Source organism: Fundulus heteroclitus, chromosome 7, assembly GCF_011125445.2.
Source record: "Fundulus heteroclitus isolate FHET01 chromosome 7, MU-UCD_Fhet_4.1, whole genome shotgun sequence".
NCBI lineage: Eukaryota > Metazoa > Chordata > Actinopteri > Cyprinodontiformes > Fundulidae > Fundulus > Fundulus heteroclitus.
In genome coordinates this window covers 366,752-394,237 of record NC_046367.1, presented here as the reverse complement: position 1 = coordinate 394,237, position 27,486 = coordinate 366,752, and the positions used below count along the sequence as shown (strand labels likewise).

The 27,486-nt window shown below is 41.9% G+C and overlaps 1 protein-coding gene across 3 annotated transcripts in view; it reads left to right on the top strand.

The window, feature by feature from the left end:
* The first annotated feature begins 2,315 nt into the window (after positions 1-2,315).
* Positions 2,316-27,486, top strand: part of fer1l6 (fer-1 like family member 6) — a 93,224-nt gene continuing 68,053 nt past the window's right edge. For 2 of the 3 annotated variants that reach the window (XM_036138719.1, XM_036138717.1), the window contains exons 1-8: positions 10,128-10,809; positions 14,377-14,476; positions 15,327-15,381; positions 15,514-15,645; positions 15,748-15,810; positions 15,911-15,989; positions 16,161-16,317; positions 16,501-16,687. In XM_036138719.1, the coding sequence (XP_035994612.1) occupies positions 10,698-10,809; positions 14,377-14,476; positions 15,327-15,381; positions 15,514-15,645; positions 15,748-15,810; positions 15,911-15,989; positions 16,161-16,317; positions 16,501-16,687 (885 nt within the window). In that variant the 5' untranslated portion in view covers positions 10,128-10,697. Of the gene's footprint in view, positions 2,707-10,127; positions 10,810-14,376; positions 14,477-15,326; positions 15,382-15,513; positions 15,646-15,747; positions 15,811-15,910; positions 15,990-16,160; positions 16,318-16,500; positions 16,688-27,486 lie in introns of those variants that run through there. The other variant, XM_036138718.1, reaches the window with a different exon arrangement.

Genomic DNA, 27,486 nt, shown 5'->3' with positions numbered 1-27,486 from the left:
CTTTAGCCTTGGCTACCGCATATGTTGGTTGTGCTGCTGGTGGTGAGTGGGTTTTGGAGAACGGGGGTGCCTGCTGGAGTCAACGGGGGAGCTGGCTCCCTGGGGAGGCATTTGCTCCCCAGTCCTTCCCTTCCCATCCCCGGACACCTCCCTCTGCCTGATCCATCATGCTGCCACACAGGGGCATGGAGAGGTTTTTCCATCCCTGCTGTCTAATGGTTACCTGGGCCCCAACACAGGGATATCCACAGCCTCCATCCTAGGGCAGAGCAGATTAGAGCTCCAGGAAACATTCCAGCATCCACCGTGCAGAAGCCTTGGGGCTGCAGTGACAAGCCTGTACGCCCCGGATGGAGCCAGTTATGGCAGAGCAGATCCAGCCATAGGCCCAGAGAGCCAAGAACCAAGAGCACACTTCCCCCAAACAGAACCTGACAGGGCCAGGGGGTTCCAGCCCTGCAAAGCAGCCGCCAGGAATGAGCTAGCACACACCTGAGCACCAAGCCCTGGACACCGAGAACCATCAATGCACCAGTGGGCCAAGGCACCTGCCACAGGTAGGGACCCTTATGTGGGATGGGCCCCACAATTAGGGGAGACCTGAGATGTTTCAGGAAATGTACCAGCAGAGGGGGCAGCCAATAACCCAACCTGACTAAAAAAAACAAGCACACAGCCATTATCACATGTTCCCACACATGCAGACACTTGTAACTATACACTCAATGTCATAATACATAAGAATGGACACTGTACACACACTAGCACTAACCACACACATCCTATACTTCCAGGTCTAGGTACCGATAACTCAGATGGGCAGCCAGCCCCTGGATGTGGGAGGTGATCTCCTTCACCAGGGTGGAGGAGAGCAGAACACCCAAACCACAAGCCGAAACTAGGGCTGAGCAATACCCTAACCTGGGCAAACCCGGCCATATGGCCCTCTACCCTGATGAGCCCTGAACCCATCCATCCAGAGACAGGGCTTACACAATTTGACCGAGCCAGCCAACCAGAGCCTACACAGGGAATCCAGAGGTACCCTGCTCATGCCCCCCCCCCCCCACCCACAGTACACACCTTCTACAATGACTGCACCGAGCAAATCTGTCGGCCTTCCCACCAAAGCACCACCCAACACATCCCTACAAACACATTCCTGGCTGACAAATAAGGCACCTAAAGTAGGAGCCGAAATACATGGGTCTAAGAGGCCCCAGGGAGAGCAGGAGCAGAAGCACCAGCCCCGTTCAACCTCCAAGACCCAACATCCAACCCCAGCCCAGATCCTGGCGAGATGGCCTGCTCCTCCTTCTAGCCTCAACAGAGAACAATGGTGTAAAAAGACCCCACGCCTTCCCCTGTCTGTTCAAATATGGCGTTGTTGGATGTTGTTCTCAAGTGCATTTAAAATTGGGAGGGAGCAGCACCTGGCTCAACTGACTTGTTTTGACCCTTATTGTAAAGATCTGTGTTGTGACTCCAGTTCAGTTTATTGTTAAGGTGAACACCCAATTACTTATAAGAGTCCACTATTTCAACATCAGTTACCTGGAAGGGTAATCCATGTCAATGAGGTGAGTCTGCGTCTGCAAAAGTCCACTCCTTTGTTTTCCCTGCATTTAGCATGAGATGGTTCTGCTGGCACAAGTCTACAAAGCTCTGTATCCACTGTCTGTGCTCATCCGTGGTCAGACCACATTTAATTTGCTTAATCTGAGTCTGCTTCTACATCTGCAATGGGAGATACAAAAGAACAGCAAAACCAACCGATAAGGTATTACAGATACAACCAACCAAGACACGGTGGAATCTGTGTGTTTGTGTTTACTTGATCAAAGGTTTTAGCAATCTAAATTAGTCATGTTTAAACTTGGTGAAGTCGGATCATTTTTACCACAGAATTCAAAATAAGTGTTTACTTTAACTTTCCTTACCTCAGGGCTCCTGTGATGCAAGTTAATACCTATCTTAAAATACTGATCCATGAAGTAGATCAGCATAGCAGAACACTCATTTTCACATTAAATGCACAGCACATGGAAAAGCTTTGGCTCTGTAATAAAATCTACTTTATGTCTCTTCTATATATTTGCTCTTCTATATAAATGCTCTCCAAATATGGAGAGCATTTTCCATCGTGAGTTGACTGTGATCCATCTGTCAGCTGATCATCTGTACTGGCTGTCTGTTTACCAGGGGTGGAGTTGTTAGCTCTGCCAGTTTCAAACATCCTGGTCACAAGAATACCAGCACCCCCCCCCCCCAAACACACACACACACACACACACACACACACACACACACACACACACAAAGATAAACACTCCTGTCATCTGTCCATTAAACAAGTGGCATCTGTTGGACTTTGTTGTTATCGGAGGATTTAAAAAATTTTACCATCTTATCTCTGTAAATAGATGAGAAGTTACAATTTTAATGAAGCTTTTACCAACAGCTTTGAGATTAACCCAAGAAAAGTGTCAAAGGTGTTCCTAAAAGGAAATGGTGACATCTTAAGAGTGTCTGGTTGTAAAGAGGACATGTGTCAACCGTCTGTTCCTTCAGGTTCACGCCATCATTCTCTGAACAAACACTGCAGCTAATCAGCTGCTCTGGCTGTTTCTCAGCATTTTTACTTTTGCTTGAACTGCAGCGGAGCTGAAAATCTGTCCCAAGTTTAACAATGGATCCAAAACCAAGGTAGGAGATTGGCTTTTATTTGTACTGATAGTTGCAATATTTTATGTATTTATGTAAGCAGTAACTGCTTTAAGTTTTACACTTAACTGTTTTAGATTTGTGACTTTTATCTACTATTTATAGCCAAAATATTTTTTGTAACCTTTAAATTGAATTCAGGTATTTATGAAAATTCTTTATAGCTCTCCATTAATGTCCAAAAATAGTCAAGAATGAAAGTAATTGATACTCTGGAACAATATCTGACACCATGGATTTAAGAATTTCCAAAGAACACATCTCTAGAGCTGTATTGTCCCTTTTCCTTGCAAGTATGTCTGAACATTTGCAACAACAGACTTTTGGCAGGGTCTTTATTTGAAAGTCTTCAATTGAATCCTCTATTTAGCCCTTAAGTATTTTATAAGTTCATTCTCTATTCAAATTTTAATTTACCTTAAGATAAGTCTTACATTTTCACACTTGTTTGTTCATTGCTTCCTCTCTTGCCCTTGTTTGCTTTTGACAAATACATTTTCCCATTTATTTGTTCCATTTGGACTTGCACTGTCTGAGGAAGTTGGGCATTTTTGCAATTAAAAAAAATTAAACTTTCATATGGCTCGTAAGCAGCCCTTTCTGAAGGTTTTTAAAACCTCATTGTGACATCCTGGAACAATTTCTTCCAAACCATCCTATTATAGTTTCTTGATGGAGGTTAAATTAAAACACCCTTTTTATGGCAGAAATATATATTTAACAGGGTTTAGCTTGCTACTGGGGATTCCAGTTGTTGCCTACACTCAATCATGACTATGATGCTTGCTGTATGAAGTTGTGTACCCATAAGAAACATTGCAGTCACATGGCTTATGTGGTAGTTAAGTGTAATGAAACATTCAAAAAATGAATAAATCTCTCAATAATTGCATATATATATATATATATATATATATATATATATATATATATATATATATATATATATATGTGTGTGTGTGTGTGTGTGTGTGTGTGTGTGTGTGTGTGTGTGTGTGTATAGTAAAGAATAATTGGCACAACAGTTGAACACATGTGACCGTAGAGTTTGAAGGAGATTTACAGTTAACATGATCAAACTTGAATCTGTCTGACAGATAAGATTTAAACCAGCCTAATGCTTTCCCCTTAATCCCCACAGTATTCTCAAGTCTTTGTAGGAGAATATTGTGATCAACTGTATCAAATGCAGCACTGAGATCTAACAGGACAAGTACAGACACAAGTCCATTATCTGAGGCCATGAGAATATCATTAGTGACCTTCACCAGAGCTGTTTCAGTGCTATGATGAGCTCTGAAGCCTGACTGAAACTCCTCAAGTAGGTCATTACTTTGTAAATGTTCACATAGTTGATTAGCAACTACTTTCTCAAGAATTTTAGATAAGAAAAGAAGATTAGATATAGGTCTGTAATTTACTAACTCATCTTGATCAAGAGAAGGTTTCTTAAGTAAAGGTTTATTAAAAGCTACTTTAAAAGCCTTTTCCCATTTACTAAGAATAGATTAATCATGTCTAAAATGGGGGCATTAATCAAAGGGAATACTTCCTTAAATAACATGGTTGGGATTGCGTCTAACATACAAATTGAGATGAAGCTAAAATTTTAGATAACTCAGAAAGTTTTACTGCATCTAAACAGTTCAAACACGATCAGGTTTTAAAGATTCCTCCAACGCTACCTCCCTTACAGAGGACGAGGTAATCATGTTTGGAAGGATGCCAATGATTTTATTTTTCATAAAATACATTTTATTTATGAAGAATCTCATGAAGTCATTACTGCTAAGGGCTAAATCTCTTCCCATTTCATAATAGGAAGAGATATTAAATCATCTATTTTAGTCAGTGCCCTATGTGATTTAGACAGTAGTTTGGAGGGGGGGGGGGTAAATCTAGGAACTCTAATGTATTAGTTGGGATTTGTAAACCACCTTTAATATGCTTAAATTTATTTGTAATTACAGATTTAATTTGTTCATATTCTAAGAATTTATTTTTACTAATGCCATATTGCATATTTAGTTTGGCAAAAGTGATAAACTCGGTTCCGTCAAGTAAATGTTCCAGATATTCAATACCTTTATTCTTCCAGTATGTAAAGTTTATCATAATATTATTTTGTAGGATGTCAGGGTTGTTCCAGATGGGTGTACGACTGCATGGGATAAGTGATGACTTCGTAATTTTAAGAAACTCCCACCATAGTGGAGCTAATGTAAATATTTTTAAAGCATGTATGCCGTTTTATATTTGAGCTAATAAACGGCAAATCTGAAATCGTGATGTTATTGCATATTTTCTGTTCTATATCTATCCAGGGCTCGTCTAAAGGATTATGTTTTATCCATTTAGTGATATATTGTAGTCTATTTGCTAAGTAGTAGTTATGGAAATTGGGCAGATCTAGTCCCCCTCTGTCTTTAGTTTTCTGTAGCATCTTTAAGCTGATATGGGGGGAGTCTAGAGATTTAAACCAGTCAGATGATGGTTTATTGGGGATCATTGAAAATAAGTAATTAATTCTAGGTAAAACCATCATTTTAATCAAATCTACCCTACCCATAAGTGAAATTGGAAGCGATTTACATCTTTCAAGGTCCTCTTCTATCTTTTTTAAAAGCAGGATATGGTTAAATTTTACTAAATCCGCTAGTTTAGACAACACAGTACCAAATATTTAATAATTCCTGATTGCAAATGTAAATCTAAGGGGTTCTGAAAAGAGCAATGAATTGGCAGTACCGTAGATTTAGACCAGTTTATAGAGTAATCTGAAACCTTTGAGAAAGATTCTAGTAATCTAATTACTTGAGAAAGGGAAGAGTTTGAGTGCTGGAGATAGAGTAATACATCATCAGCATAAAGAGATTTAGAATCTTACCTTGGACAGGTTTATCTAAGGGTATGTTCTCTGAGAAAAAAAAATTTGAATATGAAAAAAACATTATTTTTAATAAGGTGTATCACATACTTGAACAGGACAGTTAATCTATTCAGTGTCAAACTATTTCAGCCAAATAAATATTTAATGAAACTTTTGTTTGACATCCCTTTGTAAGAGATAAACAGGATAAGGGCTCGGCCCCTTTCAGCAACCACAAACTCAAACAGTATTTATGAGAGCCTGATCAACTGAAACCACAGCTGGATAAATAGGGAAATATTTTCTTCAAGCCAACTGAGAGAAGAGCTAATAGATTTAAGGCACAGCAGCATGCAATTTTATTTTTGCATTAGAAGCAACAAGCAGGATTTGTAAAGTACTTCAGGAAGTCTGAGAGATAAGGATAGGCTACTTCTAGAGAATTCCTGTGAAGAATATTTTTCGGGAAGATGATTCTGCAATTGAGTCACAATGACTGACTGCAGATCTATTATTCTCTGTTACTTCTGATTTGCTCTGAAGGAAACTCTGTTTAGAGTAGATCTTAGGAAAAGAACAGCTGAGGTTAAAGGCATACTATGCAACATTTTTCAGTTAATTAATGTGCTCCATACCATTTTGGATGATTAAATGAGTCATTTCAGGTTGAACAAAGGTTTTCTCGGCCGCCCTGGTGGTCTGTGGGGGAACTTGTAATTGCAGGAGCCCTCGGCCCGCACACACAGGCTCAGAAGTCTGGTGCATCGCGAGAGTCGGTCTTGCTTTACGGCGAGAACTCCATGTGTTTTTGCCCTGCCATTCACTATATGCACGCGCGAAAGCAACAACAAAGAACCGCAAGGTTTTTTTTATTATTATTATTATTATTTATTTATTTATTTTTTTTGAATGTTGGCAAGGCGGTAGCGTGAGTTTGGCGAGGCGGCCGCCTCGCCAAGATAGCGCTGCGGGAAGCCTGATGTTCATACTTTCACTGTGTTAGTCATTGTTTGTACTGCCGTTTTTTCCACTTTTCGTTGCGTTCGCCTGTCTGCTAAGCTCAAAACAACCGCGCCTGGCTTGATGGAGAAACAAGAACAGCTGAGCATCTTTACGACAGTGCACTTTTACTTTCGCCCTCTGGGGGGAGCCTCGCTGGAAAATCAACCCCGGTTGCATAGTATACCTTTAAGTTAGATTTATACAGAAAGGGAAGCATCTTCCTGGTTGAAACGGAAGACTTTTACAGATATCGGCTAAATGGATCTATTGGACTGTTCTTCAACTCAGCAGAGGTGAGCTGTTGGAGTTTGTATTTAATTTATCATGTAGCTGATTGCACCTTATAGTTTAGCCTAGGCTACAGTTGGATGTTTTATTATTGGGCGCAAACCGGCAATGAAGAGTCAACCTGCTGAATAATGTCCTTCTTCCTACATTAATCTAGATTCCTAAGATAAAAGATATGTTGGCAAACGTGCAGGAAGATACAAAGATAGTTTATATGATGCATCTGTTGGATTCATGCTTATCTGATCTAAAGGGGAAATCCGGTCAACAAGGAAAAATCAGGGGATCATTAACTATAACGAAAACTAATACGTTCGTGGTGATTTAATGAATTTAGCGTTAATCAATAAGAAAACAAAAGCATAAATTGTCGTCTGGATCACTGTGTATGGGGGCGGCCATTATTGCCCAAATATGGGCAGTTCTCCGCTCTTTACAAGCAAACTCAATCCACCTTATTTTGGAACGCAGAAGTAACATCAGGTCCAACTTCCGTTTTTTTGTGCGGCACTTCCGTTTCAGCGCTTCCCTATGCAAACTATCGGTAGTTTAACAGATTTAGTAAACAATGTCGAGGCAACATTTTCCGAATTCGCTAAGCGATCAGAGTGGCAGGTCAGTGCCACACCCTGAAACTATTCGTTAGTGGGAGGATGATATGATAAGGTGGCCTCATATTACGTATGAGGACATTTTTAACTATTTTATATTGTCACTCGGTGCGGATGGATCTACGATGCGCAACTACAAGAGTACAGAGGCGTATCAGTACCTCCACAGCGGAAAAGTTGACAAGGTGTTAATCAGTAACAACATCAACGATCTGATATTCCTGAAAGCTGATGTCAACCCAAGCCAAAGCAAATCCGACGTTCATTCGGCATGGATCCTGACCACATCAACCGGCACTGTTGAGACGGTCGGGTGCTCCGGCCTTGCCGGTCAGGGGAAATCCTGCAGTCATGCTGCGGCGATTTTGTGGAAGGTAGGCTAATGAATTGTCTGTTCAATCCAATGATTTACCAGCTGTTGCGTTGCTGTGACTAGATTACCAGTCAGTTTATTTAAAAAAAGATACCAGTGCTAATTCTTTGGGATTGTAACTAACTATTGTTACCGAAATCCAAACATTAATTAAACAGTTGCCTACCTCTTAATGAAGTTTAAAACTGTACCAATTTGATGTGTAGTCTCACAGCTATTGAACTTTGTCACGTTACAATTTAATTTCGCTTTAGATTGAAACTGATCATTTATTTCCATTGTATTTTTGGGTTATCAGTTAATGAAAACACTGGCTTTCAAGGCATTTGTGAAATAAAATTGACTAGTCTTTATGAATAACATTTTTGTTTTAAATCAACAGATTGTGTGCCTTTTTCACTATTAACTGCATATGTTTTTGATATACAAATATTGTCACACTAAGTACCATAATATATTAAAAAGATCTAACGGTTGTTTTTAAACTTTGTTATAAAGGTGCAGTTTGCCGTGTGGAAAGGTCTCACTGGATGGTCCTGCACAGATGAGCAGTGGCACTGGAATTCAGGGACACAGCGCAATTTAGTCCCTAAAAGGTTGAAGAATGTGAGTTTTAAGCACCACAGAGAAAGTTCCGATTTCTCAGAGAACATCGACCCCATATCACCTTCTCTACCACCAACCCCTGCCTACAGCTCTCATAAAGCATTGAAGGTGAGCTTAGAGGCTGCCAGTATTCCAGTGGGCAAATGCATTTCTGCTGTCCTAGACCAAGTTGTAGCAGCACACACACAGCTCCAGCAGCCTCATGGTGAGCATGCTACTGACAACCGTTGCCAAAAATGCATGGCATTTTATGACAGGTACATTAAATTAGATGGAGATAAATGTGCTGCTTTGGAGGAGTTGACTAAAATGCAGAGTGCATCCCACTTGTGGTTTGATGCACGTAAATTAAGAATAACTGCTAGCTCTGCGAAAAAGGTCCCTGTACGTGCCTCTACTAGGCCAGAAACCTTTCTTAGAGAACACCTGTTTCCTAGGTTCCATGGGAACACTGCAACCAGGTATGGCCAGGAGAATGAGGAGGTGGCCTATGCATGGCTGGAAAGCTGTGGTTTTGTGGTAGAAAAGAGGTGCACCGTAGTGAATGTCGCAGAACCATGGCTTTCTGCAAGCCCAGATGGTGTCGTTAATTCGACAGAGCTGCTGGAGATTAAATATATATGTAAATGCATCTCTGGCTGATGTTTTTTCCAGCAAGTTCACAGATGTGAAGATGGTAGATGGTAGACGGCTGCAACAAAATGGTTCCCGTGGGTACTATCTTCAAGTCCAACTTGGCATGTTTTGCACACAGCTTGAGAAATGCAAGCTACTTATGTGGGCTCCATCAGAGAAAATTGTTATTGATCTCCCATTTGATTTGGAATATTGTTTACAAATTCTACCTAAACTTAAGTCATTCTATTTTACTCAGATGCTGCCAAGGATTGTAGATGAGTTTCTGACAGGCAGACGGACACTGTGCAAAAAATATGAAAATCTATGTAAATAAATTGAGTGTCTAATCTGTAACCTGCAGTATGAGCGTGCCCCACCAGCTTTCCTGTTTCTGTGCTATGTGATGTTACCCAACTGTTAACCGTTATGACCCTTTGTTAGGCCAGTTCCTTGGTGTTTTTATTTTTTATAACAGAATCATTTGTTTATAATAATTAATATATTTCCATAAGTAAAATGTCTACATTTAGTCATGTATTACCATTTTAACGTGAATTGTAATCACATTTAATGAAAATTAATGTTTTGAAATAATAAAATAGATTTATGAAATACTGCATCTTCTTGCTTGTTTATGCACATAAGATACACTACAGTTCTTTTCATCTGGTTAAGACAACATCCACCTGATCAAAATAACTAAGCACAAATTGAATTGCCCATTAAACTGGACAAGTTTATTAATACAGATTCTAGTTGGACACATGTTTTTTTGTATCTGTAAAATTTTAAATGTCTAACGATAATCGTAAACACATTTTTGTGTATTATAATTCATCAGTAGTGCACAAAATATATCTGGAAAAATAATAAGAAAAAATAAATAAATAAAAATATATATATATATATATATATATATATATATATATATATATATATATATATATATATATATATATATACACACACACACACACACACACATGGGAAGGCACAATCAAGGCACTGCAAACTGTCAAATAACTATATACAAGTATTAAGTTTCAGTGGAAATCAGGATCTTTTTTGTATAACCAAAACCTGCACTCTCGATCAGCACCCTCGTGAATGATTTCACCCTGCATGTTTACAAGGGCTGCACAGATTCTCAGGATTTTGTCCATTTTGTGCGCTAAGTTGATTGGTACTGTCTGGGGGATAATTTTGAAAACTTTCTGCCCCGGATGACTCTTTCTGCATGTATGTGGACATTTGCAATTCTTCTTGCGGCCGTTACATCCTCATCAGACAACCGTCCTCCTTTACGAGTGAATGCAGGTAGAACAAATTTAACTTTTCTCTCAAACAGCAAATCTCTGATGGGAAAACCTCTGTCTGCCATCACTTCATCACCAGGACGAAGATACTCCAGGAGCCCAGACTCCTGATTGATGAACTTGTCACTACACTTATAGAAGGAGAAATGAACATAACAAGTCCACAAGGGGCAATAGCAACTAAAACAAAACCAAAAACAAAACAGGCAACTTTCTCTGGACTATTTGAAAAGAAGATGGAACCACATTTAGATTTCAACTCATTCATTTTTTAGTACATAAAGACTAACATGCTTTTTTCCTCTTTCAGAAAGGAAATAAAGAAGATATTTGGCCTGAAAGTGAAGAAGAAGAAAAAGAAAGAAACTGCCGACTTGGTCCTGGCAAACAAAGGAGCCATGGGTAAGGCCTAGAAAACAAACACCTCACTGAATTTAAGATGTGATCATAAGCAGAGGGATTATCCCTGTCATCATTGGGAGTCAGACCAATCCTAGTTAAATAAGCATGTGTCAGTACTAGACTGAGACCGTGTGTAGTCTTGGTTGCTACAGGTGATTTCAGTTTTCCAGGAAAACACACAGGGTAACTGCCTTTCCCACCAAACACAAGTCTTCTACAACATTTCCACAGTATTGTGATCAACAGTTGATCACAACATTCTCCTAGAAGGACTTGAAAGTGCTGTAGGGATTAAGGGAAAAGCAATAGACTGGTTTTAAGCATATCTGTCTGACAGATTCCAGTTTGTTCATGTTAATTACAAATCTTCTTTAAAGTTCATTGTCACTTGTGGAGTACCTCAGGGGATTGGTAAAATTATCAGACAGCATGGGATTAACTCCCACTGTTATGCTGATCACACTCAGATATACTGATCTATAATTCCTGGATAACCTGACTTAAAATTCTCTGCTTTTAAATTCTCACGAGACAGAAGTTGTAATCTTTGTACCAGAGTCCTGGAAAATCTCTGGTAACAAAGTAAACAACCTTGGGGCTATTTTTTTACCAGGACATGTCATTGAAATCTTATATTAAACAGGTTTCCAGGGTTTTCCTTTTTCACCTCTAACCCTAACCTCTGGAAAATTACCAGAATTTGAAACATTCTGTCCAGGGGTGATGCTGAAAAACTAGTCCATGCATTTGTTACTTCAAGGCTGGACTATTGTAATTCTTTACTATCAGCAAGTTCAAAAAAAGCAGTTCAAAGCCTTCAGCTGATCCAAAATGCTGCAGCAAGAGTTAAAAATCAACAAGAGGGATCATATTTCTCCTGTTTTAGCTTCCCTTCATTGGCTTCTTGTTAAATCAAGAATATAATTTAAAATTCTCCTTCTAATGTATAAAGCCCTTAATAATCAAGCTCCATCATATATCAGAGCTCTGATTACCCCGTATGTTCCTAACAGAGCACTTCGCTCTCAGACTGCAGGTCTGCTGGTGGTTCCTAGAGTCTCTAAAAGTAGAATGGGAGGCAGATCATTTAGCTATCAGGCTCCTCTCCTGTGGAACCAACTCCCAGTTTTGGTCCATGAGGCAGACACCCCGTCTACTTTTAAGACTAATCTTAAAACTTTCCTTTGTGACAAAGCTTCTAGTCAGAGTGGCTCATGTTACCCTGAGCTACCTCTATAGTTGTGCTGCTATAGGCTTAGGCTACTGGAGGACATCAGGGCCTATTTTTCACACTCCTACTGTTTTCCAACTTTGCATTATTTGTTGTTATTTCAACTTTTAACTTTATATTCTTTCTGTCCTTTTTCTCTTCATAGTAGGTACACCTAGTCTGACGTTCTGTTAGCTGTGACATCATCCAGGGAGGAAGATCATCTACTGTTACCATATAACATAGAAAGGATCCATGGATCAATGTGTGCTTCTGTTGTTTTTCTTCCTGTTAAAGGGAAGTTTTTGTCTCCATCGTTTCTTCATTCATGCTCAGTATTAGGGATTGCTGCAAAGCCATCAACAATGCAGACGACTGTCCACCAGTGGCGGCTGGCCAGTAGGGGGCGCTCGGGCGCCGCCCCCTTTAAATCGTTTAGATAATAAATGATTTCTGAACTGCAAAGTACTTAGAAATGTATTTATTCATACTGTGTGTCCAATAGACATGTTAGAATTTATTAAAATAGTAAATACATAATTCTATTTAATTGCTCATATTGTGCACACTTCCTATGTGCAGGGCGCCGGTCTAATGGGAGTGAATGTAGCCGCGTCAACTTTGGCAAGCACGTGATCTGAGGCTGACTTTTAATTGGTTATTTAGGCTTTTTCATAGGGGCGCACCGCTCTGCGTCCCGGACACACCCATTCTGTTGTGTCATTACTGGTAGAGTGTCAGTACTGGCTAATGTTTTTAAAACATTGTGTGATTGGACAATCCCCGATTCGACTCATTAGCGCAGCTGCAGTTCGTTAGGTTGATTCACGGTTATGCTTGCAAAGTTGAGTAGTTTCAAAATGAGAGAAAATTCTGTTTTGTCTTTACAAAAAAATGCTTTTACAAAGCGTTCACTTGAAGAAAAAAAACAGGATAAAGGAGCTTGGACCGGATCGTCTTAATTTACAAATTCAGCAGCAGGCAAGTGATCTCTCCACTCCATGGTTGGACAAAGCAGTGTAGGTAGTAGTCAGCCAGTGAAGAGGCGTCGGACACTCAGTGTAGAAGACCATGAAAGGATTGCTGCAGAGGTGAGTTGTTGTGGAAAATCACTGTTACACTGGTTTATAGTAATGTTATTTAATATATTAGGAAGATGTGCTTTGTAGTTAGAAATACCTTTAGTTGTGTCTATACTGTGTAGGTATGTTGATGTAATGTTTGTCAGCAAGATATTTTATTATTTAAGTTACACTGAAGTTTATGGGTAATGGGGAATAAAACATTTGGTTACTGAATTTTGTATAATCTTGTCCCACAAAAATGCTGTAACACATTTCATAACACAGCCTTAAAAAATGGCAGCAAATGCTATTAAAATCAGGAAAACAATCTAGAAGAAGTCTTTTCAGAAACTGTCACGCTCTTGAAGATCCTCATCACCACACCCATGACCACAGCAGAAAGCTGAAAGGTGCTTTTCAACTCTGAAAAGAATCAAGACTTTTCTGAGAAACTCAATGACTCAGGACAGGCTGAATGCATTGGCCATGTTGTCAATGGAGAAAAGACTAGTCACAGAGATGACTGACTTTAACAAGAATATCATTGAGAAATTTGCTGGGCAGAAGGAAAGGAGGGCAAAATTCATGTTCAAATAGTGCTATTTTTTAAGATTTGCTTTGTTTGTTTTTCATTTGTTTGTTTGTGTGCGCCCCCCTCAGTTTTTTTAGCCCCAGCCGCCACTGCTGTCCACTGTGGCTCTATGCTCTTTTAGCAGGAGTGAATGCTGCTTGGAGAGACTTGATGCAATCTAGTGGGTTAATTGAATAATTGAATCAGCCATAACCCTCTAACCTAGAAAATATTCCTGGATCAATGTGTGCTTCTGTGCTCTTTATGTCTCTGCTTTGTCTTCTCTAACACCCAATGGGTTGTGGCCCTGAGCCTCGTTCTGCTGGAGGTTCTCCTCCCTGTTAAAGGGGAGTTTTCCTCTCCACTGTCGCTTCATGCATGCTCAGTATGAGGGATTGCTGCAAAGCCATCAACAATGCAGACGACTGTCCACTGTGGCTCTACGCTCTTTCAGGAGGCATGATTGCTTATTGCCAAGACTCAATGCAATGTGCTAGATTTCCTTATATAGGAAACTTTTTGACCAATATGTCTGGATGATTTGATTGAATTTGACTTTGTAACGTGCCCTGAGAGGACATGCTTCATTAATTGGCGCTATATAAATACAATTGGGTTGAATTGAATTTCCCGATATGGAGCCCACATTAAGTTTTTAAATCCTTAAAGTTTTTGACTGTTACAATTGGTGCCAACATGGTCTTGTGTATTTGTGTGTGCAGACAGTGAGGTGGAGACTTTCTCTGAAGCATCTGTCCTACAGGAAGGGGAAATCCCTGAGGATCAGCCTCTCCGCAGAAGAGTAAAACCAAACACAAAGAGGTAACATTGTCATCACACTGCAACTGATGAGTACAACATCTGAGTGTACATGCATGTTTTTCACTGTTTTAGGAAACAGACCTGTCTAATAATGCTTTTAAGGTATCCTGTTACAAGTTGCAAAAGGACATGGTCCTTTCCAAAGTTAATGGCAGGCTTTTGAAAACATGGCATTTTGAATGAATTGCCATGTTTAAAATAGTTCAGCTGTGAAGCAATGAAGAAAAGCTGCATTTGGATTATATCGTCACTGAAGACTGTGGAGACCTTATGATCTGCTGACTAAAGCTTCCATAGCTACCAATTTCATTGACCACCTGCAGATTATTCTTTACTCCACACTGTTTTCATTACACTATAACACACAGGTACACACACACACCACCTCTACTGTGCTTTCTTCCCTTACTAGGCAGCTTTCTGTTTTAGTTGTAGTGTCAGTAAGGTCAGATCAGAAACCTCAAGCTTTAGCTTTAAGAATATAAACAATTGAGCTTTGAATTTAATGCATGAAAGAAGTCTAGTCAAGATTTTACTAAGGTTATTCTTTTGTTTTTCCTATGTCCGTAATGTTTCCCTATGTGTGTAATGTTTTTCTGTTCATGCACAGCACTTTGAATCGTCTTGTTACTGAAAAGTGCTATATAAATAAACTTGCTTTGCCTTCATGGACTGTTTGAATACCCAAAACCTTTTGGATGTTTTAATGAGACAGCCTTAAAATTATTTCTTAGCCCCTTACCCACTTTACTGCTTCATTGTGAGGATTCAAACTGAGGAAAAATGTTTTCTGCTCCATCTGTTTCCCAAGTTAACAAGAAAAATTTGATAACCACATGGATTTTCACAGGGCCAAACTTCAAACTCGCATTCAGGACAGTGAAGGGAAACCAGAGAGCTTCCAGGTAATACTGCACAGAACACAGCAGTGCCCTAATTGTTGGAGAAACTTAAAAACCTAATTCCTACAGATCAACTTGCAACTTTTAGCTTCATCTGGAGCCTGATGACTGATTTAGTCTTTCTGTGTCTCATAGATCGCCATTAACATCACAGAAGCCAGGCAGCTTGTGGGGGAAAACATAGACCCCAGCGTGGTGATTGAGATTGGTGATGAGAAGAAACAGACATCCGTCAAAGAAGGAACCAATGCTCCATTTTACAATGAGGTAAATAGAAACGGGCCACTGTTGGGTTTTAAGTATCTCATTGATACTTTTACTTTATAATTAAGCTTTATTATTTCATCCCATCTCTTCTCTTTCCATCAGTATTTCGTGTTTGATTTCTTTGCCCATAAAGATGTCTTCTTTGACAAAATCATCAAGCTGACGGTTGGTAAACACGTGTGAATACAAAGATCAAAAAACATTGAATCTGATCAGCTGTGTTCACTGTTCTGTCCATGAATTATTTTTTTTATATTTACTCCAGGTGGTTCACTCAAAGATGCTGAAGACATTCTTTGTGGGGTCCTTTAAGCTAGACGTTTGGACCATCTACAAGCAGCCAGGTCAGTCAGGTTTTCTGATTTAGAGAAAAGCTGCAGTAGCGTGTAATCACATTACATTTAAACATCCAAGTACAATCTGAAACAGCTGGAACAGTTACGTGTTGGTTGCCACTGATAACCTTTATGCAAGGAGCTAACTTGAAGATTTTTATCTATATTTTGCTCTCTTAGGTCATCAGTTCATTAATAAGTGGGCAGTATTGACCAATCCTGGGGACATTAGCACTGGTGTCAAAGGGTATGTTAAATGCGACATCAGTGTCTCAGCAAAGGGTGATGCCATGCAACCTGGACCAAAAGCAAGTGATGCTGAAGAGCAGATAGAAAAGTATGGAGCACCTCTGTCTTGTCTTCTTTAATAGAAGTAATGTGCAGTGTTAGACATCATCTTAACACCCTTGTCTTTATGTATTAGTCTTGTCATTTCAGTGAATGCTACAAGCTGTGTACATGCTGTTTTTGCAGATGAGTTGGACTGATTTTACATGATGCTGTGTACTTGTGTCATCAGGAACCTCCTGATCCCAGAGGGGCTTCCCTCTGAACGGCCGTGGGCCCGTTTCTGTGTGAAGGTGTACCGAGCTGAAGGCCTCCCTCGAAACAACTCAAGCATTATGGCCAATGTCACAAAGGCCTTTATAGGAGACAACACAGCACTCATCGACCCATATGTTGTTGTCAGCTTCTTCAAACAAGTGGTAAGCTGCATGTCATTTCTATTTAAAGGTTCTTCAGGAGCCATTTAAGTGTGGGATATTTTGTCTCCATTTTAGTTCAGCTCTTGAGAAAATGCATTGAATCCATTAAGAGTCTTGTAAACTCTTAGTGTTTCCCATTCAAGCATAGTAAAGAACTGCTTTGGAATGCATAGTATAATTTTCTGTGAAGGTAACATGGAGTGTCAATAAAAAAAAACTATTTATCAGTCTTATTAAAATGTAATTAATTCTGGTCTTCAAAATATCTATATCCTGGTCCTAGCAAGCAAGATGGTGACAGCTTAACCGAGTGGGCTCCCGACAAAGGCTTTAAAAATCTCCTCTCTCTATGTAACTCACATTACATAGTGTCCCCTGTAATGTGACACTCACTCACTCATCCGTGGGCAGGAAATATTATGCATGAGTCTGTTTGACCATCTGCAACAATTACAGTAGTCTAACCTCCTCACAACTTGTCACAACAATCTGATAATCTGAGGAACACTTCACCCTTGGGATCATTGGGAGTGGGATGATTGAAAACCCCGATAAGATGTTTGCAGACTTTTTTTAAGATTGCTTATGGGCTTTTTCTTTATTTCAAAGGTCCTTTTATATAGTCTTGTGTCACCAGCGCTAGCATGAATAACACTGTGATTTTGAAGGCTTATGATGGTAAATGGTAAATGTCTTGTTCTTGTGTAGCGCTTTAACTAGTCTTGATGACCTCCAAAGCGCTTCACACTACAGTTCAGTCATTCACCCATTCATTCACACCCTGACGGTGGTGAGCTATGTTAGTAGCCACAGCTGCCCTGGGGCAGACTGACAGAGGCGAGGCTGCCATGCACCAGCACCACCGGGCCCTCTGACCACCACCAGCTTCATAGATGAAGTCGATCTATGATTAAAGTCTGATACTGAGTGAAATTGAAGTTTGAGAGGAATTAGGATGCAGCATAACTGCGATTCACCACTTTACCATCTGCATCGCCTCCATTTTTTTTGTTATAGATCCCAACTTTTGCATAGAAAGTGACGTATGCACATTTCAGGACCCATTTTGTGCGTACACAAGCGTTGTAAATGAGACTCCAGATCTGTAAGGCAAGGCAAGGTAAATTTATTTATATAGCACATTTCAGTACAGAGACAATGCAAAGGGCTTTACATGATTAAAATATCGGAAAATAAAACAGAATAAAAGCAAGCAGGAATAAAATGCAGAAACAAAATTGAACATGGGAAAATAAAGATTAAAAGCAAACAAGTAAAAACAGTTTGACTACAAAGTAAACTAATTATTTTTCAGCAATACAGTTCAATTAGAACAGTTGAAGGCAATCCTAAACAAATGTGTTTTTAATCTTGATTTAAAAGAACTCAGGCTTTCAGCACTTTTACAGTTTTCTGGAAGTTTGTTCCAGATCAGTGGAGCATAGGAACTAAATGCTGCTTCTCCATGTCTGGTTCTGGTTCTGGTTCTGGTTCTGCAGAGTAGGCTGGAGCCAGAAGACCTGAGTGGTCTGGAGGGTTGATGCCCTGATAACAAGTCTGTGATGTATTTAGGTGCTAATTCAGGGATTTATAGACTAACAGAAGGATTTTAAAGTCTATTCTCTGAGATACAGGGAGCCAGTGTAAGGACTTTAGAACTGGGGTGATGTGCTCTACTTTCTTAGTCTTAGTGAGGACACGGGCAGCAGCGTTCTGGATCAGCTGCAGCTGTCTGATCCACTTTTTAGGCAGGCCTGTGAAAACACTGTTGCAGTGATCAATTCTACTAAAAATAAACGCATGAATTAATTTTTCCAGATCCTTCTAAGCCATTAGTCCTTTAATCCTGGAAATGTTCCTCAGGTGATAGAAAGCCGACCTTGTAACTGTCTTTAGATGCTTTTGAAGGTTCAGGTCTTAGTCCATCACTACTCCCAGGTTTCAGGCCTGATCAGTGGTTTCTAGCTGAAGCAGCTGAAGCTGTGTGCTAACTTTTGATCTCTCCTCTATTGGTCCAAAAATTATTATTTCTGTTTTGTTTTTATTCAATTGTAGAAAGTTTTGACACATCCACGCATTGATGACAAAGATGCCATTTTTGTCATCTGGGATGTAAAGTTACCTACTGACACAAAAAAGTCCCTGTCCTTTAAGTAGGATTTAAACCAGTGGAGAGCTGTACCAGAGAGGCCGACCCAGTTCTCCAGGCGCTCTAACAGAATGGAGTGATCGATAGTATCAAATGCTGCACTGAGGTCCAATAGAACCAGCACTGTGGTTCTTCCACAGTCTGTATTTATATGGATGTCATTAAACACCTTGATCAGGGCGGTCTCTGTGCTGTGGTGAGAAGCCAGACTGGAAAACATCAAAGCGGCTGGTCGTTGTTAAGAAGGTGTTTAATTGTTGAAATACAGCTTTTTCAATAATCTACTGATAAAGGGGAGGTTTGAGATGGGCCTGTAGTTCTGGAGTAGAAGTTTGTCGGTAATGTGAATCGTTAACAAGTGAAACAGCCAAAATGCTATAAGGGTCCACAATACAAGTCCCCCCCGTAATGTGACACTCACTCCACGCTTCACTACAGCCTTCATAGAGGATCCACTCAGAGAAAAACTGGATATTCCGACATCTTTCGATCTGGGGATTGAAAGAGTTCACCATTCAATGGGTCCCAAAGCCCCGCCAGACGCCCACCACATTCGATGATAAGCAAGTTCTCCACATTTAAAGTCAATGATGAAGTCTTAGAATGAGCCTGGTAAAAGAAAGGTTTTATGCTGCCTGGGAAAAGAGTAACAATAGATCATGGCTATATGTTAAAACGGTGTCGCGATTAGCGTACGCTGAAGCAAAGCGGGTCCTCAGAGAAAAGGAAGTAAAATTCCAGACCCCATTCCCAACCAAGCTGAGGGTTTTTTAATGAGAACAACACGTGTCTACATCTCCACAGCTGAAGCAACCAAAGACATGACGAGACGAGGCCTCAAAGTCACCATCATCCAACCACTGGGCTGTCAAGATCAAAAGCACAGTGTGGACCAAGACGGGGAAGGGGGGAAAAGGAGCAACCAAAAATAATAACACTTAGTATACACTTAGTATAAAGACTAGAACCCAACACTTTATTTTAGGACGAACAGAACGGGACAGCTTTCACCCCACCAGTCCCCTGAACCACCACTCCTCCCCTGGAAGCCACATATTTCTTTCGTTATAAACCCAAAACAACCAAACTTAAAGAAACAGTAAGTGTGCAACAAGTATGGTATTTCCCCCACAGACCACCAGGGCGGCCGAGAAAACCTTTGTTCGACCTGAAATTGTAATGATTGATTTAACAGAACCCGATATTCAACCAGACACGGAGCATGTGCTTGAAGGGTTTATTTACAGAAGATCCAGAGGAACAGAAAAACCCTGTGGTTTAAATGACTGAAAAAATAGGCAGACAGAGCTCCAGCAGCTGACCAGTCCAGAACTGGGAGAATGCAGTCCAACCATAAGGAAGTTCCCCAGAGGCAGTCCAGAGTAACAGGGAGCTCCCGGCAGACTCAAAAAACAAAAAGGCAAAGAACAGGTCGGGCACAAAACAAGCAGACAGGCAGGGACTCAAAAAATAAGCAGAGGCTGGAAAGCTCTTACCAATAGCATGTATGAAGAGATGAGTTGAGAAACGAAGAGAGACGTTCTGGCAGAGTGCAGGGAACTGAGACAGGTATAAATAGGCTTGCTGACAGGTGAAGAGGGAGGGACTAATTAATCAAAACCAGGTGGGAGTAATCAAGAAGGGAAAAGACTAGAAGGCTGAAAGGACAGAAACTAAGATGAACAACTACAGAGCAAAAATAACCATAAAGAGAAAACCCAAGATAGAAAACAAGGCTAAGACTGAACAGAACACAAGCTTTAATCAAATCTAATAAAGAAGACCAGATAACTGAAACAGTTAAAGCTAAACATGAATCCAATACACTACTGGAAACATAAATAAACCCTAAGGCAGGAAAGTTAACTTAACCAAAACAACATGAACCAGAACAGAACATTACAGAGCCCCTCCCTCAAGGACGGATTCCAGACGTCCTCAAACCTCTATGGGAGACCAAAACAGAACGAAAGTCAGACCGGGCGGGAGGAGGGGGCTCCAGGATGGAGGGCCAGTGTCTGAAAAAAGAAAGCTGTTCATAACAACCAAAACAAAAGTCTAAACAGAAATCAACCCTTTAAGGGACGAATCCAAACCATAAAATGTCTCAAGGAAAAAGGCCCCAACTAGTCAAAGTGGCTGGATCTCTGGCAAGTCAAGATGTCCGGCAGTCGTCCCGGCGGGCAGGTTCTCCGGCGGGCGGCCCCGGCGTGACAGGTTCTCCGGCGGGCGGCCCCGGCGTGACAGGTTCTCCGGCGGGCGGCCCCGGCGTGACAGGTTCTCCGGCGGGCGGCCCCGGCGTGACAGGTTCTCCGGCGGGCGGCCCCGGTGAGTCAGGATGTCCGGCAGGCGTCCAGGAGACCGTCGGCGGAGCAGGAACCTCGGAGACCGTTGGCGGGGCCTGGAGAGAAAGAAAGCAGACCCTGGCGCCGGACTACAGGCTAAGGGAGGCGCCTGGCTACAGGAATCTAAAGAGGGAGCCTGGCTACAGGAATCGGGAGGCGCCTGGCTACAGGAATCTAAAGAGAGAGCCTGGCTGCAGGCGACTAAGGAGAGAGCCTGGCTGCAGGCGACTAAGGAGAGAGCCTGGCTGTAGGCGACTAAGGAGAGAGCCTGGCTGCAGGCGACTAAGGAGAGAGCCTGGCTGCAGGCGACTAAGGAGAGAGCCTGGCTGCAGGCGACTAAGGAGAGAGCCTGGCTGCAGGCTGCTAATGACAGAGTCTGACTACAGGCTGCTAATGACAGAGTCTGACTACAGGCTGCTAATGACAGAGTCTGACTACAGGCTGCTAATGACAGAGTCTGACTACAGGCTGCTAATGACAGAGTCTGACTACAGGCGACTAAAGGGGGCGCCTGACTACAGGCGAGTGGAAAGGAAGCCTGGCTAATAGCTATGGGTGGCGGCGTCTGGTTAATGGCTACAGGCGGTGGCTGGCTAATGGCCATGGGCAGGGCCTGACTACAGGCTTCGGGTAGGGCCTGACTACAGGCTTCAGGCAATAGAGTTTTAAAGCTGCGAGGAGCTGGCACTGGAGACTGAGTCTTTAAGCTGCGGGGAGCAGGCACTGGATGCTCTTCTTTACAGTTGCGGGGAGCCGGCACTGGATGCTCTTCTTTACAGTTGCGGGGAGCCGGCACTGGAGCTGAAATTGAGGGCGGGTCCTCCAAGACCCCTTCTTGGGGCTTGGGCAGAAGCAGTTCCTCCTGGACCCCCTCGTCGCCTGCTGGCGGCGAACCCTCCTGGGACTCCACGTCCCCCGCTGGCGGCGGACCCCCCTGGGACTCCACGTCGCCCGCTGGCGGCGGACCCCCCTGGGACTCCACGTCGCCCGCTGGCGGCAGAGCCCCCTGGGACTCCACGTCGCCCGCTGGCGGCAGAGCCCCCTGGGACTCCACGTCGCCCGCTGGCGGCAGAGCCCCCTGGGACTCCACGTCGCCCGCTGGCGGCGAACCCTCCTGGGTCTCCACGTGAGACTTGGGCAGAGGCGGACCCTCCAGGGCCCCCTCTGGAGACTTGGGCAGAGGCGGACCCTCCAGGGCCCCCTCTGGAGATTTGGGCAGAGGCGGACCCTCCAGGGCCCCCTCTGGAGACTTGGGCAGAGGCGGACCCTCCAGGGCCCCCTCTGGGAGCTTAAGAGGCGGGTCGTCCTGGACCCCCTCTCGGAACTCGGGTGGAGCCGGACCCTGCAGAGCCACCTCCTCATCGCCCGCTGGCGGAGGACCCTCCTGGGTCTCCTCGTCGCCCACTTGCGGTGGACCCTCGGGAACGGGGGCTGGTGCCGAGGCGTCGGCCGGACCCTCGGGGACAGGTGCTTGTGCCGAGGCGTCGGCCGGACCCTCGGGGACAGGTGCTTGTGCCGAGGCGTCGGCCGGACCCTCGGGGACAGGTGCTTGTGGTGGGCTATAGAAAGCCTGGAGGGCCGACTTGTAGTGCCCCTCCACCTCCTTTAATTTTGCCTCCAACTCGGCTGAATAACGGCAGTGAAGAACCTCCCTGAGGCGTTTAATTATGGGGGCAAAAGTTCTAATTTTGTCCTCCAATGACTTGTAGTTGGCGTCTGGGGCACCACTAGGAGGAGCTGTCGACAACTCAGGAGTGGGAAGTGGAGGACTCTGGTCTGCTGGGCAGGAAGTGGCTGGAAGAACAATGGAGGCTACCGGCTCATCTGAGCGACGCTCGGAACAGCTGGAGGTGTAGCTGACCAGCTGTCGCCTTCTCCTCCTGCGACGAGAGGGCAGATCTTGCAGGGGGGCTGATCTCTCCTGAGGAAAAGGATCTGCCAAGTCCCGTGGCGATCCTTGTGCCTCCGTGTCAGAAGAGAGAAACCGTGGCGGCTCAGGAAAGAGATCTGGGCGGAGCTCACGCACCACCTCCGCGTCAACCTCCAGGAAAAGGTCCGGATCTGGAAGGAACTGCGGTGAGTGATTGACGTGACAGGGATGGGGGGGTGGAGCGCCGGTTCTTGCAAGCAAAGCTCCTCCAGAACGGAGATAACGTGTCGGTGACGGGTTCATGATTATGGCCAGAACGTACTGTAATGATTGATTTAACAGAACCCGATATTCAACCAGACACGGAGCATGTGCTTGAAGGGTTTATTTACAGAAGATCCAGAGGAACAGAAAAACCCTGTGGTTTAAATGACTGAAAAAATAGGCAGACAGAGCTCCAGCAGCTGACCAGTCCAGAACTGGGAGAATGCAGTCCAACCATAAGGAAGTTCCCCAGAGGCAGTCCAGAGTAACAGGGAGCTCCCGGCAGACTCAAAAAACAAAAAGGCAAAGAACAGGTCGGGCACAAAACAAGCAGACAGGCAGGGACTCAAAAAATAAGCAGAGGCTGGAAAGCTCTTACCAATAGCATGTATGAAGAGATGAGTTGAGAAACGAAGAGAGACGTTCTGGCAGAGTGCAGGGAACTGAGACAGGTATAAATAGGCTTGCTGACAGGTGAAGAGGGAGGGACTAATTAATCAAAACCAGGTGGGAGTAATCAAGAAGGGAAAAGACTAGAAGGCTGAAAGGACAGAAACTAAGATGAACAACTACAGAGCAAAAATAACCATAAAGAGAAAACCCAAGATAGAAAACAAGGCTAAGACTGAACAGAACACAAGCTTTAATCAAATCTAATAAAGAAGACCAGATAACTGAAACAGTTAAAGCTAAACATGAATCCAATACACTACTGGAAACATAAATAAACCCTAAGGCAGGAAAGTTAACTTAACCAAAACAACATGAACCAGAACAGAACATTACAGAAATGACTCATTTAATCATCCAAAACGGTATGGAACACATTAATTAAGTGAAAAATGTTGCATAGTATGACTTTTTAAGCTTTATAAAAGAAATGTTTATTTACACATCTTTATGGTGTGGGGAAAAAATAACACTCAGACCGCCATTACAGTTTTCATCTCGTGCACCTAGCGATGGGAATCAAAAACCGGTTCCTGTTCAGAACCGCTTCCGTGTGTTCCAATTCCATGGCACCGTTTGGAAGCTCGCTTAACGATTCTCTTATCGATTCCAGGCAGCACCAGAGCTGGGCAGCACGACTTACGTCACGTTTTTTACGCAGGTTACGCACACAGCATTCAGTAAGCAAGTACGACGTGACCAGGCGTAAGTCTACAAAAGCAAAACAAAAAAAATGGCGCCCCAATGTGACAAAAAAGCGATCGAAAGTCCGGTCAACAAGGAAAAATCAGCGGATCATTAGCTATACCTAAAACGAATACGTTTGTGGTGATTTATTGAATTTAGCGTTAATCAATAAGAAAATAAAAGCATAAATTGTTGTCTTGATCACTGTGTATGGGGGCGGCCATTATTGCCCAAATATGGGCATCCTGTGACATAATGTCGCGGTAAGGCACTGCGCTCTACAACAATTATTTCGGATTTCCAGAGTGTCGTGTTTAGCAGAAGAGGACCTAGGCAGCAACGAAGCAGAAACAGCAAATGGGATTAAAGGTAATATTTAATGAAACAAGAGACTTACAGCAGAACTCGGGAGCATAGGAGAACGTGGAAACACAGGAGGACCAGAATGACCCGACAACGGGGAAACAAACTGAGGCAACTTAAATACACAATGGGGATAATTAAACACAGGTGAGTCCAATCAAACAAGAACACAACTCTGGGGATCCTGACACAGAGGCCTTCACCATTGAAATTCGCCAGAGTTATTGTTGAAGCAACAATGTCCACGTGCATGGCAGTTGAATGTTCCAATACATGGGGTAAAAGTGGAAAAAATATTAGTTTTTTCACCTTTAGATTCATGATCCACCACTTGTTCTTTTGTTGGATTGCCAACTTGCCATCGAACTTCTGGCCAGAGAGAAAACACGTCATCTGTAGCCAACATTTCGAAGAAGAATGTCTTCAAGATGACATGAGAGCGAGACTTTTCGGTAGGTTTTTCTTTTTTTTATAATGTAGAATTTGCCGTAACATTTGTTTACCGACCAGAGGGGCGGAGTGATGTGACACACTTCGATAGAATGCTGACTGTTGTGAAGCACACTTATTTTATGCGACTTTGGTCTGCTTTTTTCTAAAGTCGCTTGTAAATTTCATGAATTGTGTGGTTGCAGTTATTTGGGCTTGTTTCTGAAAGTGAACTTGCTTGTTTGGGCTCTAAACTAAATGTCGATGAAATATCCCTCCGCTTCATAACGCACTGGAGCTCATCCTGACAGCAGCAGAGAGAACACTCAGAAGGAGCCGATCTGGCCGTATTTTCTGCAGTTTACGGCTGCTAGAACTGATGATGACTGCTGAAAGTAGATTACATGGTGCAGATCACCATTTTGAGCAGAGATTGGTTCTAAAGAGGAGTTTTATACTCATCTTAATACATGAGTGGTGGGAGTGGGGAGTGGTGGCCGAGTGGTTAGAGCAGCGCGCTTGCGCTCTGAGAAGGATGCAAGTACCCGGTTCAATCCCCAGCGCCTGCACTCTGGGTCCCTGAGCAAGACCCTCAACCCCCGACTGCGGGCGCCCTACAGTGGCAGCCCACTGCTCCCCAACGGGGATGAGTTAAAAGCAGAGAACAAATCTCATTGTAATGTATGTTTCAATGACAATAAAGATGATATTACTATTACATTGCAGAACCCAACCTATAAACCGTACTTTAATGTTTATTTGTAGTCTTTTTATGTCTCTAAAATGTTAAATTAGTATTACTTTAAGATTAAATGCTTAATACCATGTCTATTTTTGTTTAAGAGGTTAAAAAAATTTCCCCAAATTGGAATCCATAAGAGAATCGATAAGGAATCGAATTGTTTCCCAGAATCAATAAGGGAATCGGAATCGTGAAAATCTTATCAATTCCCAACCCGACGCGCACCCCCTAGTGGCAGCTCGCACACACCACACTTTGGGAATCCCTGGACTAGAACAAATCCTCCCAGATATAATAAACCTTGACCAGACCAGGTTCATCAAGGAGAGACGAACCAGAGACTATATTAGGCGAACACTGAACGTGATCAATCATATTAAAAAATATAACAAACAAGCAATTATAATGAGCCTAGATACACAAAAGGTGTTTGATATGGTAGACTGGTTGTTCTTATTCAGAGTCCTACCCTTTAACTTTTCTGGCAATTTTTTAAAGATAATTCAGGAATTATACAACAGTAATATATATATATATATATATATATATATATATATATATATATATATATATATATATGTGTGTGTGTATATATATATGTATATATATATATATATATATATATATATATGTATATATGTGTGTATATATATGTGTGTGTGTGTGTATATATATATATATATATATATATATATATATATATATGTGTGTGTGTGTATATATATATATATATATATATATATATATATATATATATGTGTGTGTATATATATATATATATGTGTATATATATATGTGTGTGTGTGTGTGTGTTATGAATATAAGGATCAATTTGTTAAATCTAAACATTGTGGTCTTCATTATTTCATAAAACTGTGTCACATGTGAACCTTTAGGAACAGACTTTTTGGGGGAGTATTAATGTGGTAAATTTACTAATACGAGGAAAAAAAGACTTAGGACAATAAAGTGACAAACGAAGGACCTGGAGTTACTAAACAGTTGCTAAACAGTCTCTTTCAGGGTATTAAGTTCCTGCCCAGTTGCAAGCAAAGTGTAAGACTGGAATGACCTGGAGATTTAAAACCTTTTTCCAGACTTAAACTGTATAAATATGGATATAAACAGCAAGCAAAAATATTCAAAGAAATTATTGTTGTTGGTGTGAAAGCTCAGAGAGAGTGGAAAAACGAACAATAAAACTTATGACTTTATTGAAATGTACAATTTCTATTAATTTATATGTATATGCCTAATACCATGTCTATCTTTGTTTAAGAGGCAAAAAAATATAAACAGGTATTTATTTACAAATTTATTTACACATTGTGTAAACATCAGGGCGTCATGATTAGTCATATAGCCGTCATAGTCCAGAGTTTAACATTTGGCACTAGGATGTTTTCATTCCATATCTCAAAAGTGCTTAAAAAAATAACAAAATAAAAATAGTTTTTGTACAAGCATGTATTTTATTAGTGTTATTTATTGCAAAATTGC